The 27,152-nt window shown below is 50.9% G+C and overlaps 2 protein-coding genes across 5 annotated transcripts in view; one reads left to right on the top strand and one right to left on the bottom strand.

Annotated features, from left to right (window-relative positions):
- Window positions 1-8,771, top strand: part of RNF220 (ring finger protein 220) — a 223,428-nt gene extending 214,657 nt beyond the window's left edge. For all 3 annotated transcript variants that reach the window (XM_012649023.1, XM_012649024.1, XM_012649025.1), the window contains 7 exons: window positions 1,863-1,959; window positions 2,160-2,246; window positions 2,388-2,443; window positions 2,586-2,664; window positions 6,770-6,878; window positions 7,003-7,077; window positions 7,773-8,771. In XM_012649023.1, the coding sequence (XP_012504477.1) occupies window positions 1,863-1,959; window positions 2,160-2,246; window positions 2,388-2,443; window positions 2,586-2,664; window positions 6,770-6,878; window positions 7,003-7,077; window positions 7,773-7,844 (575 nt within the window). In that variant the 3' untranslated portion in view covers window positions 7,845-8,771. The remainder of the gene's footprint in view (window positions 1-1,862; window positions 1,960-2,159; window positions 2,247-2,387; window positions 2,444-2,585; window positions 2,665-6,769; window positions 6,879-7,002; window positions 7,078-7,772) is intronic.
- Window positions 8,772-10,934: 2,163 nt separating this feature from the next.
- On the bottom strand, window positions 10,935-27,152 carry TMEM53 (transmembrane protein 53). Of its 2 annotated transcripts, none has more exons than XM_012649022.1 (3): window positions 26,929-27,152; window positions 14,514-14,635; window positions 10,935-11,949 (listed from the first exon to the last, which is right to left on the bottom strand). In XM_012649022.1, the coding sequence occupies exons 1-3, from the start codon at window positions 26,987-26,989 to the stop codon at window positions 11,296-11,298; spliced, it is 837 nt and encodes a 278-aa protein (XP_012504476.1). In that variant the 5' UTR covers window positions 26,990-27,152; the 3' UTR covers window positions 10,935-11,295. The 2 variants fall into 2 exon arrangements, with proteins under 2 accessions (XP_012504476.1, XP_012504475.1); XM_012649021.1 differs by having other exon boundaries at window positions 26,917-27,054.

Here is a 27,152-nt window from a genome sequence, read left to right as displayed (position 1 = left end):
CCCCGCTTCTTGCCTCTGGCATAGGTGATATCTTTGTGAGACCTGAGGGGTAGAAGGGAGGAGGAGGAACAGGAAGAAAGTGCTTTTCAGGGCTTGAAAGATGGAGAACATTCCAGATGGAGTTAATAGCATGAGCAAAAGTCTTTTTTCTTTTTTTTTTTTTTGAGACAGAGTCTTACTCTGTTGCCCTGGCTAGAGTGAGTGCCGTAGCATTAGCCTAGCTCACAGCAACCTCAAACTCCTGGGCTCAAGCGATCCTACTGCCTCAGCCTCCTGAGTAGCTGGGACTACAGGCACATGCCACCATGCCCGGCTAATTTTTTCTATATATTTTCAGTTGTCCAGTTAATTTCTTTCTATTTTTTTATAGTAGAGACAGGGTCTCGCTCTTGCTCAGGCTGGTCTCGAACTCCTGAGCTCAAACAATCCGCCCACCTCGGCCTCCCAGAATGCTAGGATTACGGGCATGAGCCACCGCGCCCGGCCATGAGCAAAAGTCTTAAGAGCAGGATGTGCAGGGTATGTTTGGGGCACAGTGAGTAGCCTCCACAGCCACATGCATCAGCTTACAGAGTGGAGGGTGAGAAGTAGGTGCTCCTAGATCTTTGCAGATCTGGCCGAGGGGCCTAGACTTGGTTGTGTGTGCAGTGGGGAGCCATAGACAGTCTTGGAGTGAGGGGAAGGGGTCAGAATTATATGGTAAGCAGGAAGAGGGAACAGATAAGAGGCTTGAGGAGGACCCATTACAAGATTTATCCTAATGAGACTATAACGACCTGAGTGGAAAGAATGGTCAAGAAGAAATTTCTGAGCTCATCGGGCAGAATCCTGAGCTGCTTCCTTTCTCCTTCAAGGATTTCCTTGCTGATCCCACTCGCCACAGAGGCCATCATTTTCTTTTGTCCCTGGCAGGGCTGCTAGCTAGTGAGGTGTAGTCTGAGACCCACTGGGAGGAAGTCGGGCGCTGGAGGACCAGCTCTGTGGCCCCTGACTCTGGGCTGTCAGGATGGATGGTCCTGGAAGCCAGATCACCTGGCAGGTGAGCAGGCCTGGTGTGGCCTCAGCAGCTCACCCCTCCCTGTGAGCCAGGAGTCTGCTCATGGCTGTGCCAAATGCATCTTAAAGGGGTCAGCTGCCTGCCTAGCCCTGGGCCTGGCCTCAGCTCAGCCTGGTTGCCTCCGCGAACTGCTTTGAGAAGCAGGTGTGCATGCCTGTCCTCCCGCGTCTGTCCCTTCCTAATCCCTTTATAACTGCACTTGTCCAGGAATCTGGACTGAGTGAGGTGGAGATGAATAATTAATGTCAGGCGCTTCAGACACCAAATATTTGAACAGCTGCCTGTTGTTTTTGCTGGCAAGGACCTAGCGACCAAAATCAGGATGTTGGCTGGGGGTCCCACTCTGTGGCTGTGATTGGCCTTAGCCAGCCTGTTCTCCCCTCCGATGGACTTATCAGGCTGGACGATGGGACTTGGGGGAGCCCAGGTTCTCCCCTGTGAAATCCCTAGACCTGAATTTTCCTGTCCTCTTCCTGATCTTCCTAGATCTGGAAGACAGGTGGATAGCAGGCCTGGGGCTGGGTGTCTCCTGAGGACCTGACATAGTGTATGAATGGGCTAGTTTATGAGCAGAGACCACTTGGAGCTACATGCATTGGCAGAGAAGGATGAGGTATGCAGAGTGAAGGGACTGAAATGTCAGTGTTGGGGGCACCAGAGGATCTGGCTTTATATATCTCAGGCCCAAGTTTCTATGTGGGCCTTATCTGGCTCCAAACCTGACCCCTACCTAGAGGCAACAGCAGGGGCACCCTTGGCCTAGTCTTGTTGGCCCCTGGCCCTCCTCACACCCTGCTTTCCACAGGCTCTGGCTTCGTCATGTGCAGCGGCAAAGAGAACCCGGACAGTGATGCTGACTTGGATGTGGATGGGGATGACACTCTGGAGTATGGGAAGCCACAGTATCCTTGGGGCACTCTGGGGCAAGGTGGGGCTGGTGGGGCAGGCCAAAGGGAGTAAGAAAAGTAGCTAGCACCTCTGGTACTTGTTCACATCCGCCCCAGGCTGGAGTCTCGGCTTTGGCCAGGGGGAGCCCTCCTGAGGATTCAACCCTCATGGCCTACTGCAAACTAGGATCCATTGTCCTTGACCACCATGCCAGATACACAGAGGCTGACGTCATCCCCTGCACAGGCGAGGAGCCCGGTGAAGCCAAGGAGAGAGAGGCACTCCGGGGCGCGGTCCTAAAGCAAGTGTGGGCACAGGCTTGGGTGGGTGGGAAAGAGGAGGGGTAGAAAGCCCAGAGGCAGGGGTCAGCCCAGTACCCACCCTCGGGACTGTCCCACCTGCCAGAGGCCTCACTTTCTTCTTTCTCCTTCCTTTCCTCCAGTGGTGGCCCTCCCAGCACACGCATCACGCCTGAGTTCTCTAAATGGGCCAGTGACGGTAAGTCCTGACCCAGGTTAGGAGTAATGTGGGAGAAGGGGCATCCCTAGGTGGTGGTGACTGACTCAAGCCCAACCTTCACCTGTGCTGCCTAGTCTGGCTGGAGGATGAGTTGCTATGAGTTTCCCCTCTGTCCCAGCAGAGATGCCCTCCACCAGCAATGGGGAAAGCAGCAAGCAGGAGGCCATGCAGAAGACCTGCAAGAATAGCGACATCGAGAAGTGAGTGTGGTTGGCCAGGAGGGGGGGACCCTTGGGATGGCAGTTGAGTGGGAGGGATGGGGCCCTTTGCTAGCAGGAAGGCCTGCTGCCAGGGCTTCTGGCCTCCCAAGTGCAGCTTAGCCCTGCTGCCCTGGGCACACAGCCGGCAGTGGAGCCCAGCTGGTGCTAAGCGTGACTCTGTGAATTGATCGCTGGGCCATGGCCCCGGGAGCCTTGGCGGAGGGAGGAGCAGTCCGCCTGCCTGCTTGCCCGCCGTGGCGGCCTCCGCCCGGGGAATGTGATGTATGGCCGCCCAGCCCAGCCGGCACACTTGATTCATCTCCAGTTTCTGTTTCTTAATCGGGAGCTAAATTGGTTTCATTTTTCTTGTCCCGAGTGGCGCTAGCAGTGAGTTTTAGGCAGGAGCATTGGGTCTCATCACTTGTGGTAGGAATTTTTGGCCTGGGTTCTCTGGCAGGGGAAAAGAGGATCCATTAGCATTTCACCCAGGGCTGGGCAGAACTTGGCCTGGATCTCCTGGAGCCACAAGGATTTGATGTCAGTTGGGCATCTCACTGCCTCTCCAGAAGCCCAAGCAAGGCCAGTTCTGGCCCCAGGAGGTGGCATTGTCCAGTCTAGGCTGCCCGGAGCTGCTGCTCTTGGCCATTGCTTCACTCCTGCACCCACCCCTCTCTCTGACTAGAGGCTAGGTTGCTTGGGGTTAAAAGGCAGCCTCTTCATTCCAGGGCCAGTGTTCCATCTTGCCTCCTGCCAGGAGAGTGGATTGCAGGCCGGTGAAGGGCTGGGTCGGTGGCCCAGGGTCACCTCCCATTTGTTTCCCTCCATTTTGTGTTGTCATAAATTCATTCCAGCCCGTTGTGGTTGATCAGTTTATCTCGGCCGGGGCCGCGAGTGCTGCTGGCATGATGTATGGGCCGCGGCGCAGGGCCCGGCTGCCCATGAATCACCGCAGCTGCTCCGTGTCAGCGCCGGAGCGGGCCGTACGCGTTCGGCGCAACCAGCTTGTGGGGGGGGAATGACGTATGGATGTTTATTTAATAATTCTCTCCTACTCCAGCTGAGCGGGGCGGGCGGGGTTGTAAGGGGCGCCCAACCTCGTCTGGAGGGGCTGCTCATAAATCAGAAAGACAAGATCATTAATCAGGGATGGCGCCCAAGGGGGAGGTGGGGGCCAGAGCCAGTGGCCATCCATGAAGGTACTACCCACCCAACACTGGGGAGGTCAGGATTTCTGTCCCACCTGTGTGAGCATAGGCACCAGTAGGCAGGGATCTCTGGGATGAGTTGGGGACTGGCTCAGTCATGTACAGAGATCTCCATTGGATCTGGATCTGCTGAGATTGGGGCCCTTCAGTCCCCATGATTTCTCTCCTCATCCAGAGTATGGGTTCCTGCCCTAGATGTGTTTCACAGCCCGGGGAAGGGGAAAGACGGGATGCCATGGCTTCTTCCAAGAATCTCTTCACCCCTCCAGGGGCTCAGGAATAGCTCACAACCAGCCTGGGTCAGGGGCTGGAGATTGGGTATTTCACCAGAGCAAAGATTAGAGGCCAGGTGCATGCCGAGCAAATCCTGGATAGGTGGGCTCTAGAGTTGGTAATCGGCCCTTGATGCAGCGTTGGAGCTCTTGGAGATGGAGTGGGAAATGGATTCATTCTCTCCTGGCCCCATCCTTTTTTGCCTTTCCAGCTCAAGTTCATCCTCTGATTTGGAGTTTGGGGTTCTCTGCTCTGGGGTAGGTTGCCCCCGGCTCCAGCCCTTAGTTTCCCAATCTTTGAAATAACTACATAGGACCAGCCTGGTCCTTGGAGAGGAAGGGAGCACAGCTACCCATCCTTATGTCCATGTTGGGAATGTACCAGCAAGCCAGATGGCACTGGGCAAAATGCCAGGAGAGCAGCCAGCTGTTCAGGTGCTTGTGGGGAGGCAGGGGATGGTAAAGGCTTCCAGAGCCAGAAAGTTGACTAGAAGCTCCCAGGGAGTCAGCCAGTACCAGAGGAACTGGTGTCAGAGCCTTTCTTGGTGTCCCTGGAGAGAGGCAAGGCAGAGAGAATCGTGGACGCATGGTGTGATGGATCTAGAGCATCCCTGATACAGGGACACAGCCAGCCACTAGGGAGTCATGTTCAGTGTTGCTGCTGGCACCCTAAAAGGAAAAGATCAGATCGAACTGTGTCGCTGCCCATGAAATATCACCACTACCCTCCCTGCACCCCGTTACCACTTGCATTCTGCAGTGACAGACCACCTGTAAGCTCAAGCTTGCTGATTGTGTCCCCTAAGCTGGCAGAACAGGCTCCCCCCAGGAGATTGTTCTTGTTCACACCACATGTCACTTGTGATTCCACCTGCGCCCCCCTAGTTCAGTCTTTGCTTTCTGAGTGAGGACAGCTTTGGAACCTCAGCTCTTGTGTATACCCCTCTTCAGCATCCTCAGCAGCTTCCCGTTACCCACAAGATAAACTTTAGTTCTTGATTGTGGCATTTGCGGTCCTCCCGCACACGATTTTTTCACTCTAGCACCTTCTACTCACTCACACATGAGCCTTCCAGCTGGGCCGGGCTCTTGGCCTCTTGGCCTTTGTATCTGCTGTTCCCTTAGCCTGGAGTCCCACCTCGTCCCAGGCAGAGGCAGTATGGAGTAATGGTTAGTCACACAGCCACCCATCGATCATGGCATCAGTCTGCTGGGTTTGAATCCCATCTCCCCCACTCTGGAAACCTTGGGCAAGCTACTTAATTTTTCTGTGCTTTATTTCTTCATATATAAAATGGGAATATTCCAATCTTCTCATGGGGTTTTTGTGAGGTGGAAATAAGATAATAATTATCAATTCTTCAGTACAATCCCTGGCATTTAGTAAGTGCTTAATAAATTTTAGCTGTTTGTATTATCATCCTTATTACTCCCTAAGGCTTGTCTCCAGTCCCATCTTTCCTACTCTTCCAGGAAGCATTCTTCTCTCTCTCTGAGCTCCCGTGGGTCCTGTTCACTTGTTTCAGGAGGGTAGGAGGGATCCGTGAGATAGCCCTCGCTATTCTCTGTTCAGCAGTGCAGGCCAAAATCTTGGAAACCTTGGAGGGACCTTCTGGTGCCAGGCGTGAACAGTAGGCCGAGGACTACCTGGGCATCTGGTGTGCCTAGGAATAAATAACAAGGAGCCCTTGAGGTGGGCCAGACCAGTGGCAAAGGGACCCAGATTATGTGTCCAGTCCCTTTCCCTGGACTGGCCCTTTCTTCAGTGAGTGTTACTCATGCTCACATGCCTGAAGCAGGGCTAATGTTGTGCAGTCAGCCTGCCCTCGGAGTGCAGTCTAGCTGGGGTCACAGAGACCTTTGCAGTGACATTGCTAGGGTGGAGGTCAGCACAGGGAGCTCTAGGAGCTCCCAGTGGTGCTGCTGTCTTGGAGGGTTGGAAAAGGCTTCTGGGAGGAGGTGAGAACTAAACTAGGCCTAAATGTCACAGCAGAGCTAGTGAGTTAGGAGGTGACAGGATCCAGAGGAAATGGGGTGCAGAAAGGCCACAGGAGTGAAAAGGGTGGCATGTATGGTGACAGTTTTGTGTGGATGGAGCATAAAATACAGGGCAGGGTGCGGCTGGGCAGGGCTGGGCCAAGGAAGAGTGTAGTAAAGCTTCATTCTGAAGGAGACTTGGGAATGTTGGAAGTAAACATGATCAGATGTGCTGTTAGAGTGTAAATTCTTCCAGGTGATGGAAGAAGGGAACCGACATGAGGGGCCTGGAGGCAGAGGCTATTTGGAAGGTTAGCGGAGTAATCCAGGAGAGCCTGGTGGGAAGGGTGAAGTCGAGACATTCCAGATACATGAGAAGAGAGATGGCAGAGTTGGGGTGACTGAGGAGTGGTTGAGAATGGTTCCCAGCTATCTGGTTTAGCAATGCATTGGGATGGAGGTGGAGGAACAGAGGGTGAGGAGCTTAGCTCTGGAATGCTGAGTTGCAGATGATGGGCTACTGGGAAGGGGGCGGGCAGGAATGTCTAGGGGACCTTAACGTATGTGGTTCTGGAATTCAGGGGAGGTGTGAGCTGGAGGTTCAGATTGGGAATGCCAGCCTACCGCCCAACTGTGCCTTCCTCTTCACAGAATCACTGAAGATTCAGCTGTGACCACGTTTGAGGCCCTGAAGGCTCGGGTCAGGGAGCTTGAACGGCAGCTATCGCGTGGGGACCGTTACAAATGCCTCATCTGCATGGTGAGTAGGAAGGAACCCAGGGGTGCACTTAGGCTTCTGTGTCCTCTGGGGTTTGGAGAGGTCTCTGCACTGTGAGGGGTGGGCCTGCCTCAGAGTGACCCCTCTCTGCCCACCTCCTCCCTAGGACTCGTACTCGATGCCCCTAACGTCCATCCAGTGTTGGCACGTGCACTGCGAGGAGTGCTGGCTGCGGACCCTGGTGAGGTGGCATGGGGGTCGGGAGCGGGTGGCTGTCCATGCTTATGTTTGAGCCTGCTCGGGGGACGCGGGGAGCAAGGGAGAACAGAGTAGAGAACAGAGCCAGGATATTTACCCCAAGCTCACCACATTCTCTTCTCCCCCACTGCAGGTTTATTAAATCCTCCCCCTCCCCTGCCCCTGCCCCTGCCCCCACAAGGCCCACTGCGCCACACGTACTGGTGAGACCCCAGGTCAGGAGGAGGCTGGCTGTGGGGAAGCAGGACCAGGGCCCCGCCCCTCCCCCTCCCATTACTAAGCTCCTTCTGCTCCTGCCCCTGTTCCTCGCTCAGGAGCAGCCATTAAAATGTCGCCCGGAGACAGCAATAAAAGGCTCGGACGTGGGCTCTGTGTCCTGATCAAAGGCCGCATGTAATCTCGTTAGGGCCACGGCAGCCGCAGCTGGACCCAGCCTTGTTCTCATTACCGGGGCTCCCGCTGCGGGGCTGGCCAGGCGATTTGATCCTGGCGTCCCCCCAACACAAGAGCGTGCCTGCCTGCTCACAGAGGCCGACCATGCATCCCCAGTCTGGGCTGACAGGACCAAGGTCCCAGCACACGCAGGCACAGAGGGATGTGGCTGCAGGCCCAGGTGTTCACATGCGCAAACATGCGGCACATTGTGCGTAACCAAAGCCCTCCCTGTTCTCCCTGCAGGGTGCCAAGAAGCTCTGCCCTCAGTGCAACACGATCACAGCACCTGGAGACCTGCGGAGGATCTACTTGTGAGCTAGCTACCCCAGGCAGGCCTTGCCTCCAGCAGCCCCACCTGCCCCCAGCCTCTGTGACAGTGACCCTCTCCCCTTGTACATACTTCCACACAGGTTCCCCAGTGTACATACATGCACATACATGTGTGTGTGCGCACACACACATACACACACGGGACTCTGGAGCCAGAGTAGAGGCTGAGGCCCAGGCACTACCTGCTGGCTCCCACCAAGTTTGGGGGCCATACCTGTTCCAGGGTGGGACAGGGAGGTGAGGGTGGGGGGAGTAGCGGGGCTAGGCTCCTGAGATCCAGCCCCCAGACTGATGGACAGACAGACATGCAAACACCAGACTGAAGCACATGTAATATAGACCGTGTATGTTTACAATGTTGTGTATAAATGGGACAACTCCCCACCCTCCTCCCCATGGCCTCCCACTTGGGTTGTATGATTTTCTTCTTTTTTTAAAAACCCCTGGAAGCAGTGCCCCCTTCAGGGCTGGCTGGGGGCTCGGCCCATCCACCTCTTGGGGTGCCTGCCTCTTCCTCTCCCGTGGTGTCCCTTCCCTCTCCCATGTGCTCGGTGTTCAGTGGTGTATATTTCTTCTCCCAGACATGGGGCACATGCCCCGAGGAACATGATCCTCTCCTTAGTCTTAGCTCATGGGGCTCTTTATAAGGAGTTCGCGGTGCGGGCAGGAAGTGGGACCGAGCCAAAGCAGAGGCTGAGGTTGGGGCGGGGTGAGGGTGCTCCTGGCTGCCCAGCTTCCGCTGAGAACCTTTCCTGGGATTAGAGCTGCTGTTCCCAGGGAAAAAGGTGTTGTCTCCCTCGCCCCTCAACGTGGGCCCCCTGGTGTGATACTGTGTCTGTATATTCTATACAAAGGTACTTGTCCTTTCCCTTTGTAAACTACATTTGACATGGATTAAACCAATATAAACAGCTGCTGCCTGTGTGTAAATACGTGAGGGAGGAGCTGATAGCAGTGGGGGGAGGTGGACTGAGGCAGTTAAGGGGTTAATTTCTGGCAGCAATATGGGGAGAAGGGCTTAGCTATAGGTGTGTGAAGCCGGGCAGGGTTGGTCTGCTCAGGGGCCCTGGAGCATTGGGGTGGGGTGGGGCTGGGGACCTGGGCTCCTGACTATTGATGGTTAGGGGCTCTAGGTTAATTCCTTATCGATGCAGAATCGTCAGCTCATTAATCACAGAAGAGGTCAGAGCTTGGGGGTACAGAGGGGATGCAAGCTGTATCCCCCAACCTAGGGCAGAAGCAGCTAAGCTTGGGTGAAAACACAAGCCCCAGGCTTCTATCCCTTTCTAGTCCCTGAAACATACCTGGGATCACTCCTGGGCTTTTGTTCTATTCTCCATCCTAGTGACCAACAGCCCAGTGTAGCTACTGCCTAGATCCTCAGATGGAAAAAATAGAAACCCTTATTCTCCAAGGTAGACCCTCAAATTGGGGAACTGAAGCTGGGCTACTGGCACTGGAGAAAAAGCACTTTGTCTAGTGGTCATGCCACAGCTTCCCACTGCCAGTGAGGCCAGGCAGGTGCGCACAGCTGCAGGTGAGTCTCACCCACAACAGAAAGCTGTCTTGGGAAAAACAGGTTCAAGGCCTCAGAACATCTCCATGACTCCAGATTTCCCTTTATGCCTCTCACACACCAGGCGCATCTCCCCACATCCCCAGCTTTAGGCACCCCTTTCTCCGGGATGCCCTTGGTGACGACAGAACTGGGTCCAGGTAGCAGCTCCTGCCCCCCTTGCACCCAGCTGACGCACAGGAGACAAGTCATCCTAGGTTGGAGCCCATCAGAGGGCCTCATAGACCCACACCCAGCTTGATGGCACCAAGTATCTGGAACACAGGATCCTGGCCTCTGTTGAGGTGAAGTGGAGCAGCCCCAGGGAAGGCTAAGGGTTTGGGGAAGTGAGTTTGGAAGAGCAGGTAGGAGGTGAGGAAATGGAAATGAAGAGGAGGTTCTTAAATGCCCAGTTCCCGTTGGGCCAACTTCTTTTACGCCTCTACTCCCCCCGCCCTGGACTCAGTAGGTCCCTGATGGCTGGTTACCCCCACCCTGGGGGCCATATGCTGTCTAATAGGGGACATTAACCCAGAGCAAGGGCTCCACCGAAGCCCACCCTGCTCTGGGAGTCTTGGGCTCTCATGGCACAGGGGGCACTGCCACCTGTTGGCCGTGGCTAGGAATGCAGCCACCCGGCATAGGAATCACTGCTACAGTAGCGGGGACTCTCAGAGAGCTGAGTGGGATGCAGAGTCCATCGTCCCTGAGAATATTGGGGTCAGCTTCCACCCAGAGCTTTTCTAGCCTTCTCCTTGACTGCCTATAAAACTTTTCAAAGCCCGTCCCTGCCCCCCAAGTCCCTTGATCACCACAGCATGCTCATTCAATCAACAAATATTTATTGATTACCTACTATGTGCCAACATTGTGCAGCAGTGACTTACAGAATGACAGATGGTACAGAACTGTAAGGCTGAAACCATCTCTCCCGCCTAGAAAGTATCCAAGTGGCTCTCCGCTTAAGGAGACAAAGGAGTTTGTTATTTTGGCCAAAAATCCCCTTACCCTGTTCTGGTCTTTAGGGCTCCAGTTAGCCTGTCCCAACTCCCATTAGAGCGCTGCTGCCTTCCTGCTCCCGACTCCATCTTTCAGCTGTCAGCTGGCAACTTTCCTGGATCCAGTGGCTTCCTAGCAAAGTGTGGAGCCGGGCAACCCCTGAACCCTGCATCCTCAGCTCACCTCCCGGGCAGTGAGGTCAGACCATGGGGATGGGACTTTCCACTGCGGGGCCTTGCTGAGATCACCACCCAAATCCCCAGCCTGACCTGACCCCCAACCCAGAGTTACCCTTGAGCACCTCCCCAAAGAGCTCACCTTCCATTCAAGGAATCAAAACTCTGGCAAAGGGCATAAAGTTTCAATTATGCAAGATGATTAAGTTCTAGATTATGCAAGATGCAAAATGATTATATTCTAGAGATCTGCTGTGCAACACTGTGCCTATAATTAACAACAGGTATTGTTAACTATCAGTATATTGTCCACTTAAAATTTGGTTAAGAAGAGTAGATCTCATGTGTTCTTATCACAATTTTTTAAAAAAATCAACTCGGGCTCAGCCTCAACACCACCCCCTTCCTACTTTGTTAATCTCTGTAGCCTAAATGCCACAGGAATCAGCAGCCTGATGGTTGCAGTTGTCCAAACACACCCAACTGCAAGGTCCCACAGACATACGCCCGGGCACTCCTGCCCCTTAGGATCCTGGGGGAAGCAAACCACCAGCAGTCCCGCAGGAGAGAGCCCCACAGGAATTTTCTACTTACAGGACCACAGAGTCCCAAAGGGCCATAGGGAGCTGAACCAGAAGAGGACCCCACAGATGTAGGTTGTGGGGAGGTATCAGGCATTTATTTCTGGAGCAGAGGTGAGGTGGACTCAGCAGTGGACACAGTTGCGCATGAAGTTAACACAGAGGCTTGTGTAGTACGTAGGGTAGTCGCGGAGGTGGCTGACGTGTGCAGATGACACAAAGTCCACGGAGCGCACTAGGACCCGGTGTGCCAGGCGTGCCTCCACCATGCGTTCCACGTCTCTGGCCAAGACTACCTCGTCTGCCCTCGAGTAGAGGTAGAGCTCAGGCCAGCGAGAGCCTGCGTCCTGTAGCCTGTCATAGAAGTGGGTGTGGAAGAGGGCTGTGAGTGGAGCAAGCAGGACATGGAACAGGACTGCCACTAGGGCGAAGGCCACCAGGAGCAACAGGCGCAGTATGGCAGGCCGGTGCTCCAGGATGGTGGCCAGGGCCCGCAGAGCCCCTACCAGGTTGCTATCGCCAGGACCACTGTCAAAGATAGTGCCCACCACACGCAGGTGGCAGAAGCGCTGATGGGTTTGCAGGAGCTCCAGCACGTAGCGGTACAGCATGACGCCAGCGTTGCTGAAGACGTGGAAGAGCAGGGGCTCCTTCTCAATCTCATAATCAAAAAGTAGCTCAAGCAGCTTTTGGGCCAAAACACGAAGTGAAGGGATGCCCAGGGACTCAGAGAAGAAGACCATGTGCCACGGGGCTGTGTATCGGATCACGATGCAGCCCTGGGAGAGAGGAGAGAGGCCTGGTCAGTTCTCATGGATGGGGTGCGGTATGAGCCAAGGTCAGAGGGACCCAGCAATCCCAACCTTCACGAGGCCCATGGAGTCCAGCAATGCCCTAGGCCCTGCTTTGGCCTGGGCGCCGGCTCACTACTCACAAACAGGTTCCTTGGACTAACTGCTTCATGATGGCCAAGCCCTCTTATCCTGGGATGCTATTTGAGACCTGGAGCCCAGAGCACGTTTTGGAGACATCTGGGCTGACCACTTTGGTTCCCTCCCTGTCTGCCCCCAACTCCGCACCATCCTCCAGACCTTGCACATTTCAAGCCTCACCACTTGGCTGTAGCCTGCCCTGGCGACTCTGCTCTACACTGTCCCTGCCTCCCAGATACAAGTACCCCCATGAGACCAACACCTGAGAGAGAGCCTGCAGGACCCAGCCTTGACCACCAGAGGCCACTTCTGAGCCTGGCCCGCATCACATCCATCTCTAGTCACTGTCACCTCCCTCCCCAGGCCCCTCAGAACAGAGTCCATATTCTCCTGAATCAGAAGCCTGACACCCAAATCTGTGTGGGTCCCAGGTCTGGGATCACTCCTCACACTCGCCCTGAAATTCCAAATATAGTAAATGATGTTGTTCCTCAAATTCTAAAATCTGGGCCTAAACTTCCTCTAGGCTTCTGTACCCCTCACTGCCTGGGCCAAGTGTGCCCTCAAATCCCCAGACAGGACTCCATATAGGCCAGTTGGAAAAGCCACCCTGCCTGGGTCTTACTCCCCTCTCATCTACCTGTTGCAGAGACTAAGGACCCTTTGTCAGGGGAATCGAGTTGGGCAGGCTCTGGGTCAGACAGGTCTAGGTTCAATTCCTGGTACCATCCCCTATTAACAGTATGGCCAAAGAGCACCTTACTTCCTTGTGGGTGTGTGTCCCCATCTCTAAATTGGGATAACACCCATCTCATAAGGTTATGGTAAAAATTAAATGAAAAACAAAATGTATCTCAAGTGACCAAAACAATAAAGTAAATTCTCAACCAATAGCAGCAGTAATTAGTGGTGGTAGCAACGAGGAAACTTATATGGGCACAGTATTTGAATGGCCCATAGCCAAACAAGGATGGTCAGCTGAAGTAACCTGCCACTCGCCACTGACCTCTTTCCTCCCTCCCTATGCAACAACGACCCATATCCCAAAGACTGTTCCTGTGGATTCGGTCACGCCCTCCTGGGTTTTCTTGTCCACCTTTGGCCACTCCATCTTTTCTCATAGGACCCCCTTCATCTTTCACTCTTTTAAGTTTGAGTTCCTCAGGGCTCTGTCCTAGGCTCTCTTCTTCTCCTCTACACACACCCAGGGAGATCTCATCCACCCCAGAGCCTACGGATTCTCTTCTAGTGTTCCTGTCTAAAAAAACACCCCTCCTCTCTCCAAGGAGAACCCTGAGGACCTCCCCAAGCCTCACCTCTTGACACTTGCCCTTTCTTTCATTCTCTGTTCTAGAACCCTCAACTATTCCTCTGTCTGTCCTCAAGGATCTTAGTCTAGTGGAGAAGCCAGACAGACAAGCCTAGCCCAGTGAGTAGAATTCGGAAGTAGCTGAAACTATAATACTTGCAGAGCAAGGCAATCTGTAAAAGGCAACACTACAGGTTGTTTGTTGGGGGGAGGTTGTTTGTTGTGGGGAGGTTGTTGGTGGTTGGGGGGAGACTTTAAGTGCAGAACTACATTTTTTCCTAGTCACTCTCCCATTCCAGGTGTGATCCACCAAACACCTTGGTGCAGATGTGGGTCAGTGGAGGGAGGCTGAAGGAATAGGGGCATCAGCTGGCCCCTCTCCCAGGTGACTCTCACTGCTCAGTCCAGGGCTTCCCGCTGGTGGCTGGGGCTGTCAGTACTGGTACCCCTGCAGAAGGCTGCTTTAGGGAGATCTGGGCTGAGGAGGGCAGGGCCAAGCCACAGGCCAAAGATGTGAAAAGGGTTTCCAAAATACAACCAGGCCCTCCTAAGGCTCTCTCCATTACCACAACCTCTATGTCCAACTCTTGGTGCAGCCTAAGAAGCAGCAGAAATCTCTTTTCCAAGACACCTTACTACTCTGGGAATGTGAAAGGTGCCATGGTCAGTCCTGAGACAGAAAGTCACCTGCTCAGAAAAGCAGTCAGTCCTGGGAGTACAAACTATGCCCAGCCCACCCAGCCCAGGCGCCAGCCGCCCAGAGAAGCGTCATCCAGCCAGCAGGGACTTGAGGCCTGGGCTGATGGCACAACTAGAGGGCATGTCAAGGCTGGGCTGCCCACTCTGGAGTTCAGGGAGCAAGAAAGGGGAAGTAGGTCAGTAGACTGAAGGGGCCAGACCAGGACTTCATGGAGCCCATGAGCCCATCATCATCCTCACAGGTTGTTCTTAATGCCATCCCTTGGCCTGCCACATAGGTAGGTGATCAGCCTTCAGTGTAGCCCAGAGGTGAGGGCAGCAAGAGGTTCAGAGTTCCCCACACAGTGGCCGCAGATGGCAGGGCCCCAGTGGGGCCGGGTGCCCACATGCCTGTAGTACTCACCCTTTTATGGTAGATGGCGCTGTACTTGGCAAGGTTCTTGTCCTTGCAGCCACCCCATCCCAAGAGAATCACCACTGGCTGCCGAGTCCCCGCCTCCTTCCCACCTTGGCTGGGGCTGTTCTCTGAAACAAAGACACATCAGAGTTGGGGTTGGGGATGGGGGTGACTGGCCAATCCAGAGTCAGCACCCGCTCTGGCTACAGGCAGGGAAGCAACAGATGCCAGGCCCAGGCATCCTGCCAACCCCTATACCCCAGGCTCCCACGGGGCTCCTTCCCATCCTTCTGCCCCAGCTGGGTCACTGGACAAACCCACACGAACACACCTTTCTTTAGTGACTCAAAGACAGCCCAGGCAAGAAAACTAAATACCTTCTCCGTGCCATTATACCTACTAATGGCAAACTACAACCCCAGGGCCAAATCAGGTCCACTGTCTATTTTTGTATGGCCTGCAAGCTAAAATGGTTTTTACATTTTTAAATGGTTAAAAAAATCAAAAAAATAATAATATTTTGTGACACATGAAAATTACATGAAATTTAAAATTTCAGTGTCCACAAATAAAGTTTTACTGGAACACAGCCACACTCATCCATTTACTTAGTGTCAATGGCTACTTTCACACTGAAGCAGAGGTGAGTAGTTACAACAAGACCATGTGGCTCACAAAGCCTAAAATATTCACTGGCCCTTTACAGAAAAAGATTGCCAGCCCTGTCTAATTCCAGGAGTAGACAGAAGAGGATCTTAAATAGACAACTGGATAAGACAGTAACAAGAAGGGGCATAAGGCAGACTGACTCTGGCCCATAGCAAACCACTCACCCTGTCCTGCCCAGAGAATAGTAACGGCCTGTATTTATTGAGGTTTAACCCTCGGAACAATACTATAAGGCAGGTACTGTTACTACAGATGAGGAAACTGAGGCAGAGTGAGGTTAAGTTACTTGCCTAAAATCACAAAGTTAGGAAGCAGAGCTAGGAATCTGTCCCCTGCTCCCCACCCTCAGTACTCGAGCACCTTCTGTGCTGCAGCTCCACCCACAGCTGGAAGAATGTCTCCTTTGTGATGTCTCCTTTGGGAGGCACAAGCCAGCTGCCACCACCATGGCTGCTTCTTAAGAGGCCTCCCTGCAACCTTATCAAACAGACCTTATCTCGTTTCCCCTGCAAAGTGAACGCACACCCCCTCAGCGCGACTTCTGTACAAGGACTGTCTCTTGCTTGTTATCTGCCCTCCCAAAAGGGCCGGCATGTACCCTTCCAAGGACCAAGCCACTTGGCTATGCTCAGCTGCCACCCTGAAATTTATGGATGCCGGTGGTGACCTGGCAACAGTAAATTTCAAGGCTAGATAAAAGGATGGTAAATATAAATCACTAACCTTTGGACAAAAGGAAGACAACAATTTCCTGTGGAAATTAATGTGATTGAAAAGTTCAATGTTCCTGCTCTCTAGTAGTGGTGACTCTGGCCTTCGGAGATTAACTGCCCGCACCCACGGGGATCCCAGGCCGGCGTGCAACTCAGCCTGGAGCAGAAGCTGCCAGTGCCTCAGTCCCTTGCTGACACACCTGCCAGCCCTCCACTGATACTGGCCTTGGCCTCTGATGAGGGTGACGGTCCCACAGCTCTAACCAGCTGCTCCAAATACTCTCACCACTTTTCTCAGCCTACTGTCTCCATCTCGTCCCAGGGCAGCCCTTTACCTGCACTGGGCTTTCTGGTGGAGAGGCGACATCTGGGCCTCAGTGGGGCCTCAGCCCAACCTTGCTGGGGATAACTCTACGCACGAGGCTCAGGCTGAGGCGGCCTCACAGATAGAACCTGCCTTTACATCTCCGAGGTCAAGCACCTGGATTCCCGAGACCCGCAATTCTCTGAGCATAGGCCCCTCTGCCCCTGCCTATAGGCTTTCCCCCCATGTGCCACCACCAAGACTCCCGCAAAGGGCTTTGGTATTTATCTCAAATACAGAGAAGCCAACCCAGGAAGGTCCCATCCCCCGGTGGCCACTGGATGTCAAGGCCAGCGCCTATCAGCAGAGATGGTGCATTCCCAATCACAGAAAGTTCAAACAAATCCTACCAGGCCTCCGGACTGTGCCTCCCCCCGTGGCTGGGATTTATAATTCCTTTTGCTGGCACTCTTGCTTCTCCTACTCAGGCAAGAATGACTCTTCACCAGATATGCATCTCCCTCAGTTTCTATGAAGAAACCCTCAGAACACTGGCACCCTGGACACACTGCCTACTCCCAGAGCTCAAGCTTTCCACAGCATTCTTAAAGAGAGGGAACTGGTCCGCCTGCTCTCCAGCCAAATAGTCAAGGCTGCCCCCTAAGGCACAAGGTACTCTTCTTACCTATGGGCCTCCCCCACATCCTTACACATTCTCCTCCAGTGCCCTACTCTCCATGCCCATGACCTTCTCCCCGCTGAAGCCACACTGCCCCGCCTGATTTGACACATGAAGTGTTATAATTCTGGAAAATCCAAGGTGCTCTGGGAACATGCCGGGTAGACAGAGGGCAGGGGCAGGGGGCTGTGGAAATGTCACAGTCAGTCTGGAGCACAGTAACCAGTCCTGGGGGGCTAGAATCCCGGGTGAAGGAGGAGCAGTGGTCAGAAGATCTGCCAAGAGCAGGACTGAGACCTGATCCTGCAGGGCCTCCATGCCATGCTCAGGTTTTTACTTATTTATTTATTTTTTAGAAACAGGTCTCACTCTGTCACACAGGCTGGGGTGCAGTGGTGCGACCATAGCTCCCTGTGGCCTCGAACTCCTGGGCTCAAGCCATCCTCCCACCTCAGCCTCCCAGTAGCTGGGACTACAGGCACGTACCACCACACCTGGCTAATTTTTTTTTTTACTTTTTGTAAAGATGGAGACTCGCTATGTTGCCTCAGCTAGTCTCAAACTCTGGCATCAAGCAATCCTCCTGCCTCAGCCAACCAAAATGCAAGGGTTACAGGCTTGAGCCACTGTGCCCAGCCCAGGAGTCAGGATTTTATTCCATAGCAGTGAACAGCAAATGAAGAGGCTGAAATGGGAGAGTGGCATGATCCAGTCTGCATTGTTTAATGACTTACACAATCATGTGTTTAATGTCTGTTTCTTTTCCCTTAACCAGCAGGTTCCCTGAAGGCAGGAAACTGGTCTGTCATGTTTATCGCCACATCCCCAGTGGCCAGCACTGTAGCCGGCCCCTGCAGTAGTCAGTAGCTATGAGCTGAATAAATGAACACATGGTTGCGAAGTGAAGGATGGATCTAAGGAGAAAGAGCTGGCGTTCCTCTTGTTCCCCATTGCCCTTTCCAGAGCAATAAACGTAACTGCTCTGGCTATTGTTATTTATTGCCACATCTGGATCATGATTCCTGCACTCTCTTGTGCAAACCCTTGCTCCTTTCTTGCTCATTCCACCAGTCATATCACTCTCTCCTGTTGCTGACATACCCCAGCCTCTGGCAGCTGCCCTTGAGGCACTGAAAACTTTGGCCCCTCGTTCAGTCTCCCACTCTATTTGAAGACTTACCAGGACTCTGCACAGGCAATCAGATATGCTTTGTTCCTAAACCCTTACAAACCTCGCTCAGCAAACACATACAGCCTTATGTGTCAGGCACTGTTCTAAGCACTTTACATAGCAACTCATTTAATCTTCACAACACCCCTAGGAGTAAGATAACTGTTACTATTCTCATTTTACAGATGAATAACTGAGGCACAGAGGTAATAAATTACTTGCTCAAAGTTATACAAGTAATAAGCAGTAAAAATGAAATCTAAACCCAGGTGATCTGACTCTAAAGACCAGGTTGGATCCACTGCCCTAGCCAGCCCCCTGGGCAACAAAACCCAAGCCCCTGCTCTTGACCAAATCTGTATGGCCTCAGCTCCAAACCTGTACACACAGCTGCCTCCTACACATCGACAGACCCAACACTGACCCCATCCGCCTGCTCCTCCTCAGGAACTGGCCACCCCAGCCAGACCTCAGTATATGCTGCCTCATTCAGTCCTGCAACCATCCTGGGAGTTAGCTACTATTACTATCCCCATAGTTTTATTTTACAGACAAGAAAATGAAAACACAGAGAGGTTAAGTCCCTTTCCCTCAAGAACACTTGGAAGTAGCAGACCCAGCAGCCACTCTCTGACCACCATGCTATACTGCCTGCACCTTTGGGACCGTGCACATGCTCTTTATTCCCCAGCCCAGGATGCTGATGCACCATGTTTATGCTTTGCTAATGCCCTCTCCACCTACAGAGTCAGCTCACTGTTCACTCCCAGGAGGAAGGCCCTCACAAACCCCTTCTTACCACCCCCACCCCAAATCGTCAAACTGGATTAGGTGCCCCTTCTCTGTACTGTCACCCACCACCACCACGCCACTACACTTAACACAATGTATCAACAGCATTCATCAGGAACTTGTAGGAGACTACTGTAACATGCAAGGCAAGAGATAGCAAAGGCCTGAACCAGAGCTATAGACAGGAAGGTAGGAAGGGGCAGGAGAATGACAGGGAGAAGACAGTCACGAGAATTTTGGAACATATATCAAAAGTCTCAAAAAACATGCCTTTGACTTTTCTTTCTGAATTATATGGAAATATTCAATAATACATTAAGCAGATCATAGACATAAATGCAAGAGCTAAAACTATAAAACTCTTAGAAGAAAACATAGGAATAAATCTTTGTGACCTTGGATTAGGCAACAGTTGCTTGGATGAGATACCAAAAGAACAAGGAACAAACAAACAAAATAAATAAATTGAGACTTCATCAAAATTAAAAACTTTTATACTTCAAAGGACACAGTAAAAAAAAATAGAGAAAATATTTGCAAATCATAGATCTGATAAAGAGGGTATGTATCCATTATATATAAAAACTCTTATAATTCAACAATAAAACAAGAAATAACCTAATTTTTAAATTGACAAAGGATTTAAATAGACATTTGTCCAAAGAAGATATATAAATGGCCAATAAGCACATGAAAAGATGCCTGACATCGTAGTCATTAGGAAAATTAAAATCAAAACCACTATGAGGTATCACTCTATACACACTAGAATGGATATAATAAAAAAGATAATAAACAAATACTGGTAAGGATGAGGAGACATCAGAACCCTCATATACTGCTGGTGGGAATGTAAAAACAGTGCAGCCACTTTGGAAAACAGTGTGGTGGTTCCTCAAAAAAATTAAACACAGAGTTACCCTATGACCCAGCAATTCCACTTCTAGGTAGAATTGAACTGAAAACAGAACTGAAGATATATGCCCACACAAAAACCTGTACAGAATGTTCCTAGCAGCATTATTCATAATAGCCAAAAGGTGGAAATAATCCTATAATCTGTGAATGGATAAACAAAATGTGATACATCCACACAATGAAATACTACTCAGTCATAAAAAGGAATGAATACAAATACATGCTACAGCATGGATGCACCTTGAAAACAATATCCCAAGTCAAAGTAGTCAGACACAAAAGGCCACAAGTTATATGATTCCATTTATATGAAATATCCAGAATAGGCAAATCCACAGAGACAGAAAGTAAGTTGGTGTTTGCCAAGGGCTGGGGGGGAGCAGGAAATAGGGAGTGACTACTAATGGGTATGAGGTTTCTTTTTCAGGTAATAAAATTGTTTTGAATTAGACAGTGGTGATAGTCTCACAATTCTGTGAACATACTAAAAATCAATGAATTGTACATTTTAAAAGGGTGAATTTTATGGCATATGAATTATATCTCAATAATGCTATTATTTAAAAAAATAACAATAATACATTAAATGAAAAAACAAGTTTCAAAGCAATTATCACAACAGACTACCCTTCTATTTAACTACATACACAAACACAGACACACACACACAAACACACACACATTTTTTTTGCATAGGAAATAAACATTAAGCCGAGGTGGGAGGATTGCTTGATGCCAGGAATTTGAGACCACCCTGGGCAACATAGCGAGACCCCATCTTTACAAAAAAATTTTAAAAAATTAGCCAGTCATGGCGGCATGTGCCTGTACTCCCAGCTGCTTAGGAGGCTGAGGCAGGAGGATCACTTGAGCCCAGGAGTTCAAGGTTACAATGAACTACAATTATGCCACTGCACTCTAGCCTGAGCAACAGAGCAAGACCCTGTCTCTAAAATAATAATAATAATAATGCATTAAATATTAATAGCAATTATTTCTGGGATCAGAGGCAATTATTTCTTTTTCATGATTTTTATACCCATTTTCTAAAATCAATACGTATAACTTTTGCAATGAAAGTTAAAAAGATATTTCAAACAATGACAACAGGGGAGGTGGTCCTGCAGAGTCAAAAGCAGTCGAAAAGTCAAAAAGCTCATGGATGCCCAGAAGCCCCTTGGCAATGAGGCTTTCAACTCCGGCACTTCTTGAGCATCCTGCAAAAGAAACTAATCTCACAGGCTTCCTGTCCTCTAGAATTTCTCAACAAATAACACTGACACTGATAATACAAGAATTACAAATACATATATTGTACCACAGTTCAAGTCATAAAACTAAAGCATAAATTAGATTGTGTATATCCCAGGGGCATATGGGGAAGACAAAGGGAAGGGCTGACAAGGCATCGGGTTCTATGGTACAGTGTATGCTTTTTTATTTGCAAGCCTGAACCAAAATACAAAGAAGCTATGTTTTCTTTTTAAAATGCAAAGAATAAAAGGATCCTCATTTTTTTCTACTCCCCAGAAATACTGTCTAAAGTCTCACAGTACCTATATTTAAACCAAAGAGCTTTATTTTAAATTTAGTGTTTGAAATAACAGCATAGTAGAGTAGTATCTAAGAGTACATATTACACAAAATCCTATTCGGGTTCAAATCTCTGCCTCTGCCACTTAATAACTATGACACAGACCTTAAGCAATTTCCTGATCTGTGAAATGGGGGTAATAATACAAAGGATTAAATAAGATAATGACAACAGAGAGCCTTAGTGTGGTACCTGGCATAAGGAAAGCATTCAATAAATTGAAATGATTATTACTTCACAAGTAATGAATGCTCACTGTAGAAAAAGTAGAAAATGAATATCTAATAAAATTGGAATCATACTGTTTGTAATCTGCTTTCTTCCGTTTAGCAATATATTGTGAACATCTTTTCCTGTCAGTTTATATATTTCTACACCATTATTTTTAGTGGCTGCAGAGTGGCTGTAGAATGTTTCATAATTTATGGTGACCAATCTCCCATTATTAGACATGATGTTGTTTCCAATTTTTTGCTATTATAAAAAGACTTTAATGTACATTCCTTTCTTTGCGCATATCCCTAATTGTTTCCTAGAAATAGTATTGTATTCAGGCAGCCCTTCCGAATGGCAACTGAAATCTTTGCATGCACAGCTTTGGAGTAAGGCTCTAGAGCTGAAATCTGGAATTACTTTGGGCAAGATACTTTACCTCCCCGCAAGCATCTGTTCCTCATCTGTAAAACAGGATTAAGAGCACTCCCTACTTCACAAGGTGGCTGTGAGGATTAATAAAATAATGAAAGGAGCTCCTGGCTGGCCTGGCATGTGGATAGAGCATGGTTAACAGTTTAAGTACAGCAGACACTCAGAGACCAGGAGGCCTGCAAAGGGTGCATCCTGTGGTCTGGATCTCAAATCCAGGGTCTAGTACAGCACCTGACATAGAACAGACACTTAGAAAGGGTTTTTTTTTTTTTTTTAATCAACGGGTGAAAGAAAAGAGATCATGATTCAAAAAATAAAACTCCTCTGTTTTAAAAAAAAAAAAAAAGGCTTTTGGGGTCCCCACAGACAAGATGAGCATCAAGTTCCAACTGACTCTTCATCTGGGTCTTCGAGGCCTGTCTGGTGTGACAGTTCTTAAGGTTTTTAATCTCATTAGCCTCCCGCCAGGACCCTGCTGCTCCCTCCAGCCACTTGCATCCTCCCTCAGGGACCTTACTTCTGCACTTTCCCCCATCCAAGTAGTAACCATGCCCGACCCTGCTTAGCTTCCAAGATCAGACGAGATCAGGGAGATCAGGCACACTCAGGGGAGTAAGGCCACAGTCCTGACTTCTGCACTTCCTGCTGCTCACCATGGATCTGTCAGCTTTCCTGAAGTTTCAGGTCCAGCTTGGACTGCTCTTCTCCAGGAATCCTCCCTCAACACAGGGCCCACCACAGTGGTCCAGACCCTTCAGCGCTGTTTCCCATGTGCCAGTGAAAGCTTCCTGAGGGTTAAGATGATGTCTACATTTCTTTTTCTTTTTTTTTTTTTTGAGACAGAGTTTTGCTCTGTTGCCTGGGCTAGAGTGCTGTGGTGTCAGCCTAGCTCACAGCAACCTCACACTCCTGGGCTCAAGCAATCCTCCTGCCTCAGCCTCCCGAGTAGCTGGGACTACAGGCATGTGCCACCATGCCTGGGTAATTTTTTATATATATATTTTTAGTTGTCCAGATCATTTCTTTCAGTTTTTTTAGTAGAGATGGGGTCTCCCTCTTGCTCAGGCTGGTCTCGAACTCCTGACCTTGAGTGATCCACCCGCCGCAGCCTCCCAGAGTGCTAGGATTACAGGCGTGAGCCACTGTGCCCGGCCTCTACATTTCTTTAACCCCACACAGTGCTTAGCAAAAGAGCAGGATCACAATAAAGCCTAAGGAACTAAAACCCCTCAAGTCCCCTCTCTGCTCTCCCCTTAAGGCCTTCTGTTTACTCTAAGAGCAAAACTCTTGTCCCAGCCCCAGGGCTCCAGCCCCATCAATTCTATGAATGAACTTTTTATTTTTTTTTTTGAGACAGAGTCTCACTCTCTTGCCTGGGGCGAGTGCTGTGGTGTCAGCCTAGCTCACAGCAACCTCACACTCCTGGGCTCAAGCGATCCTCCTGTCTCAGCCTCCCGAGTAGCTGGGACTACAGGCATGTGCCACCATGCCCAGCTAATTTTTTCTATATATTTTTAGCTGTCCAATTAATTTCTTTCTATTTTTGGTAGAGACGGGGTCTCGCTCTTGCTCAGGCTGGTTGAATGAACTATTTTTTTAAATGTTTACTGAACATGACAGTAACATGGTGCCTTTAAGAAGGCTGCCGGCCCACTAGCAAGCCACAGAGGGGACCTGGGTGGGACTTGACTGACCATTCTTTAGATGGGAGGAGGGGCAGCACAGCCTGGACCTGGGACGTCAGAGTAGCTCTAGCTTGGGCCCACAGTGCTGCTAAAGTACTCTATTCGGCTCACTTGGCACCTCATCCCTGCAAGGCCCCAGCAACAGTGAGTGAAACCAAGAAAAGTACTACAGTGACAGGATAGCACAGTGCTATGGAAGCCCCAGGAGAGAATCTTCACCAAAGAAATAGGAGCTGAGTATCAGGAGAGTGAGGGGATCACTGGCCCAGGAAAGAGAGGGGGAGGGCAGATTCTGGGCTAAAGGAACGGCTTCAGCACAGGCCTGATCAGACTATCCTTGGCATGAGCAGCCATAGGTACTGGCTTGGGGATTCCCAGCAGCAGCAGGATCCCGAACTGCCAATCTGACCCACAAGGCCCAGGTCTCTGAATGACCTACAGATCGGTAGCCGCCTTCCAGCTACCTAACGTGCCAGCATCAGCTGTTCACCTCTCTGTCAACTAACAGCGATGCTGGGCTCTATGGTCTTGATTTTCAAATATGAGGGAAAAGTAATTTCAGAAACCAAATATGACTGTCCTACACACTTCTCCATCATTAACAGTAATTGCAAAAGAGAGATAATCTCCAGGACCCCAAAAGACTATCACTCTGTGAAGCAATGACAATCTGGAGGGGAGCTCTCTGCATATGGGAAGCAAATGGATTCAGGGGATCACAGCGTTGTGACCTCCTTCTGTGGGGTTCTACAACCTCGGGCTCCACGCTGGGGCATGCACTGTGGGAGAGAAGGCCCTGATGAGCTAGAGCTGGGCAGGAGCAGCAATCAGGAAAAGTAGGAACAATTGGAGGCCTTGGAGGCATTTCCCATACGGAAGAGAGATTTGTGGAAGGCATGAAGCCATCCTCTTGAAGAGAGGATCAGAGATTACCCACCATAACCCTTAGCCCTGCAGTTACCACATCATTTTGAAACCACCTGCTTATAAACCCTCACCCCCTCCCCCAAAACCTCAGCTCCCTCAAGGGATCCTGTGTATGAGTCACTTCTGAGGGGCCAGCAACTAAGCCACAGCCAGGATACAGCAAGTGCTGAACTGAGAGTGGAAATGACAGGAAGGCTGATTATGGCTCAAGAAAGGTAAGTGCTTTCTAACAATCCCAGTTGCCTCTAGCTGGCCAGGATATTTGGGCGGAAACATTCCGTCAGGGAAGGTCTTCTAGCCATGGAACGCCCTCATGCTAACAGAGGAATGCAGAACAAAAAGGCCCCCTGAGATTTCTTTCAGTTCTAAGTAAGACCCAGCCTCCTGAAGCAGTGAAGCCCCAGGGGAGGAAATGCTCTGCTAGCACCTGCTCTGTGCCAGGCACACAGGTGCAGTCACTGCCTTGTTAACCCCCATAGTCCTGTGAGGTAAGCACTATTATTATTCCCATTTCGCAGTGGAGGAATCTGAGGCTCAGGGAGGTTCAGTAACTTGCCAGACAGAGCTAGGAAGATGTGGAGGTGAAATGCAAACCAAGACCACCAGGCTGCCCACCTGGGCCTAGGTTGAGAAAGAACATCTGCCCTCCTGGCTGTGCAGGAGGCAGCTCCAAGCCCTTTGCAGCTGAAGGCTCTCCAAGGGCAATACTATTAACTGACCTCATCTCCTGCTGATGCCAAAACTTGTCAAAAGTGTTTTTACATCTACAAGCCTAAGAACCCTAAGCCAACAGATGCAGCTCTAGGGAAAAACAGCTGGTCTGGAGCCATCTGTTCTGTGGGAGCCTAGGGGCTGCCCTCTCCTGGAGTCCAACCAAGGAACACAGGATGCTATGGGAGGGGTCTGGGAAGGCTCTCCTGGAGGAAGCAACATCGAACTAAGGATGTTGCAGGAGGCAACATCATTGTACTAAAACTTCAATGATGAGCTGGACAGGCATGGGCAGTGTGGGCAGCAGACGGGAAAGGGCATCCCAGACAGAGGAAACAGCAGGAGCAAAGGCAGAGAACCAAGAAGTGTGTGGAGAATCACAAGTCGTTTGGGGTTACCAGAACATAAAATTCAAATTGAACAGGGGAAGGACATAGTGATGAAAGAGGTAAGCAGGGGCTGCTGAATTATGAAGGATTTTGAATGCTATGCTAAGGAATCTAGACTTGATTTATCCTGAAGGCAATAAGGAGCCACTGAAGGGTTTTATGCAGAGCAGTGATAAGATCAAACCTCTACATTAGGAAGATCACAGGGGTAGCAACACAAGAAGCTGAGCTGCTGGCAGTGAGACTGCAGGTGTGAAAGCAATGCTGGAGTAATGCAGGCTGTTCAAGGCTGTTCCTACTTCAAGGATACGTAATTCCCAATAGGGCCAAACTTTCCACTCACTGGGCCCCCAAACCCACTCACACTGTCATGGACACAGGCCTGTATAAAAGCTACTAATTCTGTGGAGTCTCCCACACATCTTTCTTTAATGACAAGACTGCAGGGGGAGAAACAATGCTAATCTAAATGCCAATTACTGAACTCACTCCACGCCAGGCACTATGCCAGGTCCTTTACACAAACAATGTCAGTTGTGCACTCAACAACCCTATGAGGGAGGTGACTGTTGTTACCCACATTTTGCAGAGGAGGAAATTTAAGTTCAGAGAGCGTAGCTTACCAAAGGTCATCCAGCTACTAAAGGGAGGAGTGAGGATTTCAACCGAGTTCTACCTGTCAGCAGAGACTGCACTGTTAACCACTGCCAAGAAGACTGGAGAGGGAGGGCTGAGGGTTCTGAATCCCAGAGATCCTGTGAGGACCGTGTGAGCACGCCGACCCCACCCCCCGCCCCAGCTCCTTCAGGAAAATAATAGGTAGTACTCCTAGCCACAACCGCCGAAGAGAGGCTAGACGTGGGAAGCCCGATCCCAAACAAAGGGATCAGGAGGGACTCTGCTCTCGGCAGCCTTCGGCTACAAGGAGAGAAACGAGGGCATGGACCCGAGAACCCTAGATTGGAAAGACAGAAAAAAGGGCCCCAACCCAGCAGCTGACACGGACAAGGGGCGGGGCTCGGAAAGGAGGCGCATTTTGGGGCGGGGCTTACACGGGGGCGGGGCTCTCTGGGCCCCACAAAGCCTGGGACCAGCGGGACCGTACGAGGGGGCGGGCCACGAGAGGGCGGGGCCGCGAGAAGGGCGGAGCTACAGCCGCTCTCGCAACCGACAGACTCGTTAGGTCACCTCCCCACGACCGGACCCGACCTCGTTCCATACTCTGGCTCCAGCAGGGCTGATCCGGGATCTCGATGGTGTAGTCCAGCTGAGCTGAAGCCATGGTGAAGGCGCCGGCCCTCACCACGGGCCTCCTGCCGGAACTCCCGCTTGCGCACCCGTGCCTCACTCAGGCGCCTCCTGGGCACCGCCCAATCACCACCCACCTCCCCCGACACTGCCCAATCCCTGAGCCGCGCTCTGTGACCTCCCACCTAGCAACCACC

This window comes from Propithecus coquereli, unplaced genomic scaffold, assembly GCF_000956105.1.
Source record: "Propithecus coquereli isolate 6110/MARCELLA unplaced genomic scaffold, Pcoq_1.0 Scaffold299, whole genome shotgun sequence".
Taxonomy (NCBI): domain Eukaryota; kingdom Metazoa; phylum Chordata; class Mammalia; order Primates; family Indriidae; genus Propithecus; species Propithecus coquereli.
The sequence above is the reverse complement of the archived record's forward strand: the minus strand, read 5'-3'. Positions and strand labels throughout refer to the sequence as shown.

Coding starts and splice junctions, on each gene's coding strand:
- TMEM53 (XM_012649021.1), bottom strand. CDS start 26,989: ATGGCTTCAGCTCAGCTGGACTACACCATCGAGATCCCGGATCAGCCC. Junction 14,636..26,916: donor GAGCCAGAGTATGGAACGAG/GTCGGGTCCGGT, acceptor TCTTTGTTTCAG/AGAACAGCCCCAGCCAAGGT. Junction 11,950..14,513: donor GCGCCATCTACCATAAAAGG/GTGAGTACTACA, acceptor CCTCTCTCCCAG/GGCTGCATCGTGATCCGATA.